Raw genomic sequence first — 12832 nt, 5'->3', positions numbered from 1 at the left:
AAATATGTGATATCCAAGAATAATCCCTCACACATGGTTTGTCCTTAGTAAGTGACATTCAAAGTAATAATAGTTACTGTAAATTTATTTTTTAAATAAACTGTTAATATTAGTCCTAAATATATTTAGATTCTAATATCTTGCTTATTTAAGCTTGATATATATAAAGAGAGTTATATTTGTATATTTTATCCTTGTGAAATGCATTATCATAATTTATTTCTAATTGTTAATATTTTAAAACATATTTCAAAAGTCTGCTATTCTTTTCACAGTATTTGTTATGTGAAAGGCTTAACAACAATTTCCTCTTCATGTACCCCTCCTGAGTCGAATAGTTTAAGATTTAGAAAGGTTTCCTATTTACTCACATTTTAATGACATACATTTCTACTTCACTGGTGGAAAAGGCTGATCAGTCACAGAAAGGTCAGTTAACACTAAATAGACCCTTTCCTTATGTAATTACAAAGAATAATATCTTTGTGCTGATGGCACTTCACATCGAGTGGGTGATGCAGAGAATTAATGTGCTGCCTTGTTGGCCCATGGGACGCCGATTCCAATACAATAACCACAACTTATTCTAATTATGCAGCTTCAAAAGGTCATCAGCAAAAAGAGTTAAGGAATTATCAACTAAGTTTATCATAAAGTAATAATATAATACATAACTGAAGAAACTAAAACAAAAGTACCTAGAAACTTTACTACAAATATGAGAACAAAACTGACCTAAGAAATTCTAGGACATACATTATGGTACAAATCTAGCAAATGCTTTCAAAAATTAAAATACATGTTATTTCATAAATTACCATTGACATAGCCAGCTAATCTGCTCTCACCTTCTATTTGTACAAAATGCTTCATTTTATAAATTTTTTTTATATTTAATGTCAATTTCTACATTGTACCAGAATTTAAATATTTCTTTTCAAAGCCATTTTATTATATAATAATACATACTGGTTATATTATAGGCAAACTATATTACAGAGAGGTGCATACAGTAGAAAATTAAAGCCCCTCTTTACAATCACTGTCATTCTTGCACCTCAGAGATGAATTTAATAATTTGGTGCAAGTCTTTCAGTAACAGAAAATTCTTACAATAGCGTAATAAGGTAACAGAAGGCAAGGAGGTGAATTCCTTATCCAAGGTTGCACACAAAGATAGCAGCATTAAGTCTAGGGTCCAGTTCAGACTTCTACCTAACACCCTTTCTGGGGCTTCAAAACCTCCTATTTGCATGTGAAACACTGGGCCCTTAAGATTCTAGACTGCGTGTGTGAATTCTCTACTTTCTGATTGCACTACAGAATTACATCAGTCTTTCAAAATAAACTGTCTACCCAGTGAGAAAAGAATCCCTTGGAATTAAAAACAAAAACATATGCCTCAGTGTCTTTTCTTTGGAAATGAAAGGTCAAAAGGCTAAGGACCATTGTCATAGAGGTACCAAGTATAAGAAGTATAGACTAATCTATAGTCCAGTGAAATACCTTTTGGATAGATTATGACTAGTGCTTGTTCTCTTCTCCTACTCTCAGTAAGATGGTACCCTTACTGGGAAATAAAAGATCGTAAGCATCTCTAGCCACCTGAAATTATAGTTCACATTGGGATGCTGTATCTCAATCCAGGCACAGGATTTAAAATGCCTAGGGCCATCTTCTTACAGACGCTCATCTCGAGGCATGCCTGCTCCCCAAAATAATTCAATCCCAGTATGAGAAAATTATGTTCCAGATTAATACTAGCAAACTGAGGCTCTTTAGCCCAATCCAATTGACACTAGTTTTTTTTTCTTCTTTTTTTAATACATTTTACTGGAACATTATTATACTCACTCATTTTTATATTGTCTATGGCCATCTTTGTGCTCTTAGGGCAGAGGTGAGTAATTGCAATAGTTCTGTATTACCGTTAATATGCTGTATAATATAAATAATGTATAATTAAGCACAAAAGAAAAAGTACCAATGGGAGGATAGAAAGAAATAAGAATTAAGAATTAAGGGGAAAACAAAATAAATTAAGAGTTAATATTTTAAGGAAATGTGATATCAAGTGGCTTCAATTTTCTATTCTATGTACCTCTTTATAATATAGCTTGCCTATAATATAACCAGTGTGTATTATTACATAATAAAATGGTTTTGAAAAGAAAGGTATATATAACAGTAAAAAAAATTTACCATTTGTCTCTTTACAGAGAAAGCATGATGGCCTCTGTGTTAGGCCTTTAATTAATATATTAGTATCATGCCAAAAAAATGTTACAATTTAGATCTCTCATTCAAAGATCCATTGTGGCCGTACTTATGTCTATACATAGAGACTGCCAGAAAATGTTTTATTTTCCCAGCAGAGGCATATATTGAGAGGATATATAGTATACATCAGTAACTTGAAAAGTATCTCCAAGTCCTTAACAAAAGAATGAGACGTTTATGAACTTTCTAAGTCCTCCAAAAATGGAAACAATGTCTGTGCAAAAAGTTGCCAGACTAAGATACTACAAATAATACCTAAATAGATACCTGGTATCTACCCCACACATTTTAAAATTAAATTTAGTTATGTAGGTCTTGCATTATAGGAAGCTAGAAATCTGCTCATTTTTCTACTTCTGCAATTTCTTTTGGAAGCCAAGAATTGACTTTAATGTTGCTTAAGCTGAAGTTTAATTTTGCAGGTGATTTAGGTGTCTATTCATGTATAGAAAGTCTAAGTAAAATGTGGTCTATGAAAGATCATAGAATGATTAGAAGAAATGAACTAGATATACATGATAGAATCATGGACTGATTTTTAAAATAGAGTGTTGAGTGGAGAAGATGGAAACAAAATGATAAATAATGAATAATTAAGCACATAAGAAAAAGTCCCAATGGGGGGAAAGAAATAGGACTTAGGAATTAAGGGGAAAAGAAAATAAATTAAGAGTTAATATTTTGAGGAAATGTGAGTCCTATATAATCAGCAATGCTGCAGCTCTCTCATATAATGCTTAAGTGGATGGGTTCCTAGTTCTTCCAGATTTTCCAAGGGGTTAATATGGAAATAAAGCCCCTAGTAAGGTAAATCTAACACCAAACAACTGCAAATACAGCTCTACAACAATAAGTCCCAAAGGTGCCACAGCCGTGTTCTATTCCGCTTATCAGTTAGCCATGGCCAGAAGAAATGAAGACAAGAAGTCTATTATAATAAAAGACTGAGCAAATTCATGGTTGTTGCCTTCTATTCCTTCACTTTCTCTTCTCATTTTTGCTTTTCTTTAATTGCTTATTTATTTCTGTTCTTGTATTTTCTCTCTTCTTTCCTTTGGCTTCCTCCTCGTTAGTTTTGTCAAGTATGAATCATTCAACTGTCTCAGGCTTTTTTGTTACTACGCTTCCCCCTAAAAAGACACTGTACTCTCTTTCTCTCTCTCTCTCTCTTTTTTTTTTATCATTTTCTCAATGTCTTGCTCTTTTCAAGTCATGTCTTCTATTTCCACATAGTGGTATGGGAAAAGAAGTGTTTCAATAAATCAAAAATGTTTGGGAAATATCAAATGAACTGCTTATTTTTCCCCACAAAATAAGACATTTCTTGCAGATTTCATACAATGGAAGGAGTAGGGTGAGAGGCAGATTGTGAAATTTATTATATGGCCACTTTCTTTTTCATGCTGGCCAAATATTAATTTGGATAGTTGTGATGAAAATGTATGCAACTGAAAAATTTGGTCTACTTGGAAGGGTTTGTTAGAGATATTTTATACTTCTGTACCAATATGCCACTTCAGCCAAGCAGGGAAATACAAGAGTTCCTGTGTAATAAGATAAATTTCATGTGTAAATAAATTTACGTGTATGAAAAATACAGCTGTATTCTCATATGCACAGACACACATATACATATTATTTTTATATTTCTAACATATTGGTATCTATGGAGAGAGCTAGAGGCTATAAAAAGGCAGAGTAAACTGGAATCTCCATAGGAGGAATTCAGGACAAAAAGCAGCAAACCTGAGGATATAGCAAAATATTATTTTTTATTAGAAAGTGATTCCTTATTAAGAATTAATACTGTGTGTGTATATAGATATATATATATATGTACATGTTGGAGTGTGTCAGAGATTAGCATTTTTAACTTTCCTTGGCAAAGTGGCACCCGGAGAGGCATAATCAGTACCATAACACTGTACTATGTTTACCTCTGTCACTACAGTCATATGACACTTCTGTAAACCTTTTATGCCTTATTGATTTTTTTGTCCCAGTGTATTAGATAGTAGGCTCTTAGTAAACATTACTGAATGAATAAACAGATATGTAAAGCTACATAATACTCATGCCTCCTTAAATACAGAGATCTTTGCACCAAGGAACTAGGTGGATTAATCATTAATGATTTTTATTTCTAAAAAAGTATCTATTTTAGCCCAGTAGTGACCTTAAATGAATAGACTTTTTAGACCAATATATATGGATTAGAATTTTATGTGTTTTTTTCTGTACAGATATATTTTACAATTCATTTTTACAACATAAAAACGTAAGAATTTATCCATCTACATTTTGACTGAGAAAAATAATAAGGTTTCCAGTTCTTTAAATCCTAGTTTGCAAAGGCATTTCACTGTGTAATCTCTCTCTGTTGAATTCCAGTTTACTTGTAGTTTTCCTTGGAAGGCTAACAGAAATCTAAACTACCTGCTTTGCTGCCTTTCTTTGCTTTGCTAAGCTCTGTTCTCATAACTCAGGAGATTAAATTAAAAAAAAATATTACTAGTTTCACATGAAATACTATAATTATTTTAAAAAATACTGAGGATTTTCATAGTTTGGATGAATATGAACACTTTAAGAAATTTAAAATAAATAATAGAATGCAAAAGCAGCATTTAAATTACTATATCCCAAATATATTTGAACAAAACAGTTGTAACTTTCTTGCATTTTTCAGTGAGACAAATAAGGAGAAGTGACATTTATTTAAAACTGAAACAGCACTGTAAACACAGCGCTCTCTTCAGATCAGACAGGGGAGGCCTCTCATGACAAGTGCCATTACCTATCCCTGCATCCCTGCTAATGTCAGACATATTTTCCTTCCTCATGAAAGTTTCTCTCTTTAAATTTTTCCAGAAAGAGAGAGAGAGAGGGAGAGAGAGAGAGAAGGGGGAAGGGGGGAGGGGGTAGGGAGGGAGGAAGGAAGGAAGCAAAAGGGAAAACAATTAAAAAGAACAAAAGAAAGAAAGAAAAGCTTTCTGATATTAAATGCTATATTCACTTCAGATATCTACGCATAACCCAGTTTTTACCTTTCTTTGATCTCAGAGTAATGACTGGCTTAAAGGCGTTATGTCAAAACCTGTTTACCTGCAAGTCAGACGCTGAAATTTGGATCAACTCAAATAGAGAGAGTTTAAAAGCTTGTTTTTCAATAATAGTATTCCTGGACACTACTGAGGTCTCTGTGGGCCAAATATTCTTCCAGATATCTACGCTCAAGTTAGCTCTTCGGAAGGTTCATCCCTGGGGGTTTTCCTGGGTGACTGTTTGAGCTCCAATTCTGGGAACCCATGAATATGCTACTTTACGTGACAAAACAGGCTTTGCAGGTGTGACTAAGATTACAAATCTTGAGATGGGAAGATTACTGTGGGTTATCTGGGTGGGATCAATAAAGTCACATGACTGCTTAGTGGAGAATTTTTCCTAGCTGAAATTCAGGAAGATCCAATGGAAGAAGACAGAACTAGAGCATCTCTGTCCCCACCCCACCCCACTTACTGACTTTGAAGGGGGTCACCAGGCAAGGAATGCAGGCCGCTTCTAGAAGCTGAAAGTGACCCTCAGCAGTGACAGCCAACACGAAAACAGGGACCAAATGTCTACAACTGTAAGGAACAGAATTCTGGCCACAAACTGCATGAGCAAGAATGCAGTCCTGCCAAAAACTTGATGTTAACCCCGTGTCAGCCTTCTGACCTACAGAACTCTGAGACAAGAACTACGAGTTGTTTTAAGCTTCTAAGATTGTGATAATTTTTCAACAGCAATGTAAAACTAGCATGGCGACCCAGGTATTGTAGGCAGAAGGTATGTAAAAGTTAAGATATTTCACATAAACAAACAGTGTAGTGATGGAAATTTTAACTATTGCATTTTCTTTACAGCAAGTTTACTAATACACAAATTTTTAAAACTATTCAATAATTCATCCATTTATTTTGTAATATAACATTTTCTATCTAACAGGATTTGAAGTAACTTGTAGCATGTCAACTACTGAAAAACTAATTCTAACATTTAACAGGCCATTTGATGATCTTCTAAGTAAATTTTTATTGATGTTAACTGTAACAGGTAGATTAAACCATTATCTCTACTTTGAATTAAATTGATTCATTCACTTGACATAAGTTATTATTTTCATTTTAAATGTTTGTTTTAAAAGTGAGAAAAGTTTGACAGCCCCTGTTCCTCCATAATGATTAGTATACTTAAAAAGCACACTATGAACTTCCTAATCTAAGTATAAAAGTGTTTCTAGTTAAAAAATAGTCTTTCTAGTTAATAACTTTTAAATGATTAACTTGTCTGCTGATTAGCTGACCATGCAAATGGTTTCCAAAAAGAATTTTTATTTGTGATTTTTTTTTGTATGCTATCTGGTGGGAGTCACATTTCATTCTTTTTCTATGTGATTATCTATTATTGCAGCACCATTTGAACTTCTTTTTTTGGTGGGGGGGAAGTACATGGGCCAGGAATCGAAAGTATTTGTGATTTTGAAGAGGCCTTGCATGAGTTAGTAATTCAACCTAGAATTAAAACACACTTTATTAACAATTCTGTTAGAGGCATTATTTGTGCTAGGGAAATTATGAAAAGAAAAACAAAACACAGCAAAGAAATAAAGCACCCTTTTTGTTATCAAGGTCTTGCTTTTTCCTTCTCATAGCTGCTCTGGGGCCCATGTCTGTGCATTTATTTCCAGGCTGTCATCAGTGTGGTTAAGGCACAATATTCTTTTCCTTCATTAGAGCTGCAGCCAGGTTCAGCTTACCCCTCTTTCTGTGTCAGATGAGGTTACTACAAGGTAGGTCTGTGTATGGTGACAGACACAATAACCACATTGTAGCTTTTGATAGGCTAGGAAATTGTTGCATGAATGATTTTTAAAAAACTTTCATTAATACTAGCCAATTATTACAAGCATAGATATGAACAGATAGGCTGCTAGACTCTAGACAGTCATACACTTAATACAAGGAGAATAATACTTGCCAAAATTGCTGATACATCTGAATGGTAAAATATGATTAAAGAAATTTTATTTTACTTTTTCAAGTGCAGGAAAGATATTCAATACTCACCTTCATTCTCTTTTATACATATAAAAAAAAACAGATGCAAAACATTTGCGATTAGAATATATCCTGTACAAAGGGTTATGTGGTTTGTATTCATTAAAACTTCTATTAATTTCATTTTCTAATAGTAAACTATTTTATTAAGGCACAACATAACACACTTAATTATAGGGCCTGATAAATTTTTATATGGAATACACCTATGTAACTATCACCTAAATGAAAATGTAGGGGGAAAAAACACCATTCCAGAAGCCTCCCTCATGTCTATTGAAAAATGAGCCCTCCCCCAGCACACAGCTGCCTGCACTCCCACTGTGGCTCCCTGATCCTGGTTTTGAAGGAAGCAGAGCAACCCTGCACATGGAGGTTATATGTTTGACCCAATCCACCTGAGCGAATGAACCAGTATACTCATAACAGGCTCACCACCCTACAACTTGCCCTGTGAGTAGAAGGAAGCTACAGAACTCCCCTAAAACATACCGTGGGAGAGCGTCAACTGCCTGCCTAGGGCAAAGGATTGCTGGCTACAGGACATACAGTGCAGTGCCCAGGACTATGAGCAACTGTTTTCTAGGGAAGAGGGGACATTTGATATAGGGGAGCTACTAGGGCCACACATACTTGCCCAAGGAAAGTGCATGCACAGAAAGGATTAGGGAGGCTCTATGCTTTTGCCTCAAGCTATTCCTTAAACTTATCATATAGACAAGCCCTGAATGGAAAGCACTCACACAGGTCAATCAGCAAAAGACTGGATAAGGTGCTTTCTCTTTTTCCTTCTTTTATTTTGATTAGCTCTAAACAGTCAAGGAAAGCTCTATCATAACACTAGCTGGATATGACCTTAAGGAACAGATGACTTAGAGTCTAAATTCCAGAAATAACACATTAAAATATCAAAATGACCAGGTTTCAAAAAAGATTAAAAAAAAATACAAAGAAACAGGAAGTGTTGGCCCAGGCAAGGGAGAAGAATAAAGATTAGAAACCACCAATGAGGAGGATCAGACCTGATATACACCAAAAACTTTTTGAAAAATGGTCCTAAATATGCTCGAAGAGCTAGAAGAAAACATGGGCAAAGGACTAAAGAAAGTCAGGAAAACAAAAGATGAAGAAAGAGAGTATCAACAGAAAAAAGAAAATTATGAAAAGGAATCAAACAAAGCTGAAGCCCATTGTAACAGAAATTTTAAATTCCTGACGGTTTCAACAGCAGATTGGAGATGGCAGAAGAAAGAAATCAGTGAACTTTACGATAGGACCACTGAAATCATCCAGTCTGAGGAGCAGAAAGAAGAAATGAAGAAAAGCTAACTGAAACTAAGGAACTTATGAGACACCATTGAATGCACGAATATACACAGAAGGAGAAAAAGAGAGAGAATGGGGAAGAGAGTACATTCAATGAAATACTGGCTGAAAACATCCCAAATTTAGAAAAAGACCTGAACAGACATATCCATGACATGTAATGAACTCCAAACAGGGATAAACCTAAAAAGACCCACACCACAGCAATCATAATCAGACTGTTGAATGCCAAAGATGAAAAGAGAACTCTGAAATCTGCGAGAGAAGAAATATGTCACATACAAGGGAGTCTCAATAAGATTAAGTTTTGATTTCTCAGAAACCATGGAGGCATGAAGGCAGTGAGAAGATGTATTTAAAGTACTGAAAGCAAACAAATTGCCAACCAAGAATCCTGTAATTGGCAAAACTGCCTTTCCAAAATTAGAGAGACGAAGACATTCTCAGGTAAACAAAACCTGAGGGAGTATGTCACCACTTGACAAACACTGCAAGAGATGCTTAAAGAGAGTTCTGTAGGTTGAAAGAACAAAAGACAATCAATTGAAACTGCATGAAGAAATAAAAATCTCTGGTAAGGGTAATGACTTGGGTAAACATAAATGCTAGCACTACTATATTTTTGGTCTGTAACTCTGCTTTTTACTTCTTACAGGACCTAAAAGGCAAATGCATAAAATGTAATGAGAAATCACTGATTTTTGGCTTATGATATATAAAGATGTTATTTGGACAAGAGCTACATGAAGGTGGGGGGACACAGGGGTACAAGTACATAGTGTGTATACTACTGAAGTTAATTTGATACCAAAGCAATTGAGATACAGATTTCGGATGTTAAAGTTACACTCTATGGTAGTCACAAGGAAAATAACAGAGAATATGCAAGCTCATAGAGACTGAAATCAGAGTATAGGTTTCCAAGGGTTGGGAGCAGGGAGAATGGTACTGAAGATAGGGTTTGTACCTGGGGAGATGGGACACGTTAGTAATGGAATGGGTGAGGGTAGCACAATATTATGAATGTGATTAACCTCACTGAATATGTTCGGGAGTGGATAAGATGGGAAAGTTTATGTTGTATATGTGTTCCTACAATTAAAAAAAAAAAGAGCAACTGAAGAGACAATGACAATTAAATGCAATACATGATCCTGGCCACAGGATCTAACAAGGGAGGAGAAAAGGCTCAAAGACATGTTACTGTGACATATGAAAAAAAATTGTAAGCTTTATATCAATGTTAAATTTCTTGAACTTGAAAACTGCACTAAAGGTGGTCACATAAGTGAATAGTCTTGTTCTTAGGAAATACAAATGGTGGTATTAAGTGTTCTAAGAGCATGATGTATACTACATACACTCAAGAGTTCAGAAAATGGATTGATAGCTGGCTAGGTAGAATGATAGAGCAAATGCATAAAAAGTTAAAATTGGTGGATCTGGGTATCTGGGGTAGTAGGGGTATATTGCATTTCTCTGTTTGGGTTTGTATTATTTTTGTAATTGTCCTGCAAGTTTGAAAGTATTTCAAATTAAAAAGTTTAAAATATAATAATAATTTCATAAACTGAGCTTTTTGCCCCTCTTGTATTACTTGTTTTTGATCTTCAATAATTATATTCCCACAGATGTATTCTGTTTAGTTTTGAAAGCTCTTTATTCAATATTAAGTCAGTGTGATTCATCCAAGTTGTTTGGTTGGCAACAGTTCACTCATTATCATTGCTATATATTATTCCATTATATTAATAAACTAAACTTTACTTATCCAATCTACTACTGATGGATAGATTATTTTCAGAAGCTATTGTGAAACAAAGCTGTTAACATTTTGCACAGAATATGTTAACATATTTTGGAGCACAGGTACACTAATTCCTGCTGTCTAGAGGTGGACTTGCTAGGCTTACCACCGAGGCACATGTTCAGGACGAGTAGGTATATCAACATTTAAACACAGCTATACTAATTTACTCTCCCACCTGAGATATCTCAGTGTTTTGGTTGTTTTACATTCTCATCTACACTTTCAAACTTTAGCCATTTAGATAAATGCCTAGAGATAGGTCATCATAAAGTTTCAATTTTCATTTCCTTGATGATTATGCTGAGTGCCTTTTCATGTGCTTATTGGTCTCTGAATAGCTCCTGTGGTAAAGTGCTCTTGAAGTATTTGGTCAATTTTTCTTATTAGGTTTCCTGTCTTTATTTACTGTTTTAGCAGGAGTTCTTAATTTATTGTGGCTGAGAGTACTTTGCTGAATGCATGTATTGTATTTTCTCTTGCTCTATTATTTTTTTTGTCTTAATAGTTGTCTTTTGATGGACGGATGTTTTTAATTTTCAGAGTACAGTTTATGAACGTTTTTCTTTCATAGTACTTGTGTCCTCTTAAAACATCTGCCAATTCCATAGTAAAGCAGAAGTTCTTAGTCTTTCTCTAAGCTTTCCATAATTTTCACATACAAATCTGTAAAATAAGTGAATTTGATTATTGCATATGTTGTGAAGTAGGTCAAGATTCATTTTTCAATTAAGATAAACAACTAATCATGTACCTTTTTTTGATTCAGCACCATTCATTATCTAGGATATCATTTTACATGGTATTTCTGTGGCATTTTATATATATGTATATTATGGAGAGAGAGAGAGAGAGAAAGACGGCTAGACAGACAGAGACCATTTAGGGTTTACTTTCTTGGTCTATTTCTGGAATCTCTATTCTGTCTTATATTGCTCTCTTATCTGTCCTTGACCAAAATTACACATCTTAAATAGGGTAGCTTTATAGTAAGTCTAGCTATCTGGTAGTATATGTACTCCAACTTTGTCCATCTTCTAACTTTTCTATACTTGGCCCTTTGCATTTCCTTATACTTTTCAGAATGAATGCTCCAATTTTCAAGTCTTTTTCTTGAGTTTTTATTAGAATTCTATTACATCTATAAATCAACTTGGGGGAATTTACATCGTTAAAATATAGAATTTCCAATTCATAAGCTTGGTAGAGTATTTCATTTATTTAGAACTTTGATTCCTCTCAGAAATCTTTTTAATTTTCTGAGACTACTTACATATCATTTGTTAGATTCCTAGGCATTTGATGTTTAGGTATTCTATTATTAAAATAGTCTTTTAAAAATGTTATTTTCTAATTATTTCTGGCTAATGGGTAGAAATACAATTTATTTTTATTTTATATCCATTCGCTTTCCTAAATTTACTTGTCAATTCTGGTAATTTGTTTGTAGAATATTTTGGATTTTCTAAGTACAAAATAATTTTTTTTTCAAATAAGGACAGCTTTTAAAGCCATCATTTTTTCATATTATTCAAATCCTTTTCTATTTCTAGTTTGCTGAGAGTTATCATGAATGAGTTTTGAATTTCACAAAGGCTTTTTGTGCATCTGTTGATATTATTATTTGACCCTTTTCTTCCTTTTACTGTTAAAGTGGTAAATTACATTTACTGAACTTTTTTATAAGCTGAAAACTGTTTGCTTGATTTGGGGATAGGTCAAACATTTTCCCTTTCCAGTTTTGCATGGTATTAATTACCTTTTCCCATTCGATTTTCTTCCGTGGGTTGCAGACACACATTTATTTAGACACAATTAATTTGAGGACAGCAGTGAGGCATATGGGAATAATAGGTCTCATAATCTTTTCTGCACTAGTTCTGTGTCCCTATCATCCTCCATCATGAGGATAATCCTTCTTCCCCACCTGCCTAAGATGGTGCTTATAAAAATGAAATAACTGCATAGAAGTGAAAATGCATGCTAACTATAAAAAGATTCTGAATATAAAATTCAAATGGTAAATTAATATTATACAGCTTATCAGAGTTCTATTTAGTAATTTCTATTTAGTAATTTTCCTCCCTAGTATTTTTACTTACTTGTGAATTAAAGTGGGGTTCATTTATTGATTTTTTCCCTAAAGTTATCGAATTTACCAAAACCGTCAGAGAAGAAAGTTTCAAATATAAATCTTGACCATACTTTTATTTTAAACATATCAAAGTATTTATTCCACTTACATAAATTATTGTAGAGACTATATATTAAGAGTCAAGGTGTTATTACTAAACCTAACCCTTCGTATAATTTGAAAAGA

General features: G+C 33.8%; 1 protein-coding gene across 12 annotated transcripts in view; it reads right to left on the bottom strand.

Annotated features, from left to right (window-relative positions):
• The window catches only part of CCDC178 (coiled-coil domain containing 178), a 477106-nt gene that overhangs the window by 157345 nt on the left and 306929 nt on the right, over positions 1 to 12832 (bottom strand). The window contains exon 19 of one of the 12 annotated variants that reach the window (XM_077135685.1): positions 10379 to 11178. The exons of the other annotated variants lie outside the window; for them this stretch is intronic. Coding sequence (XP_076991800.1) covers positions 11167 to 11178 — 12 coding nt within the window. The 3' untranslated portion in view covers positions 10379 to 11166. Of the gene's footprint in view, positions 1 to 10378; positions 11179 to 12832 lie in introns of those variants that run through there. 12 annotated transcript variants of the gene reach the window in all.

The sequence above is a fragment of the Tamandua tetradactyla genome, chromosome 18, assembly GCF_023851605.1.
Source record: "Tamandua tetradactyla isolate mTamTet1 chromosome 18, mTamTet1.pri, whole genome shotgun sequence".
Taxonomy (NCBI): Eukaryota; Metazoa; Chordata; class Mammalia; order Pilosa; family Myrmecophagidae; genus Tamandua; species Tamandua tetradactyla.
The sequence above is the reverse complement of the archived record's forward strand: the minus strand, read 5'-3'. Positions and strand labels throughout refer to the sequence as shown.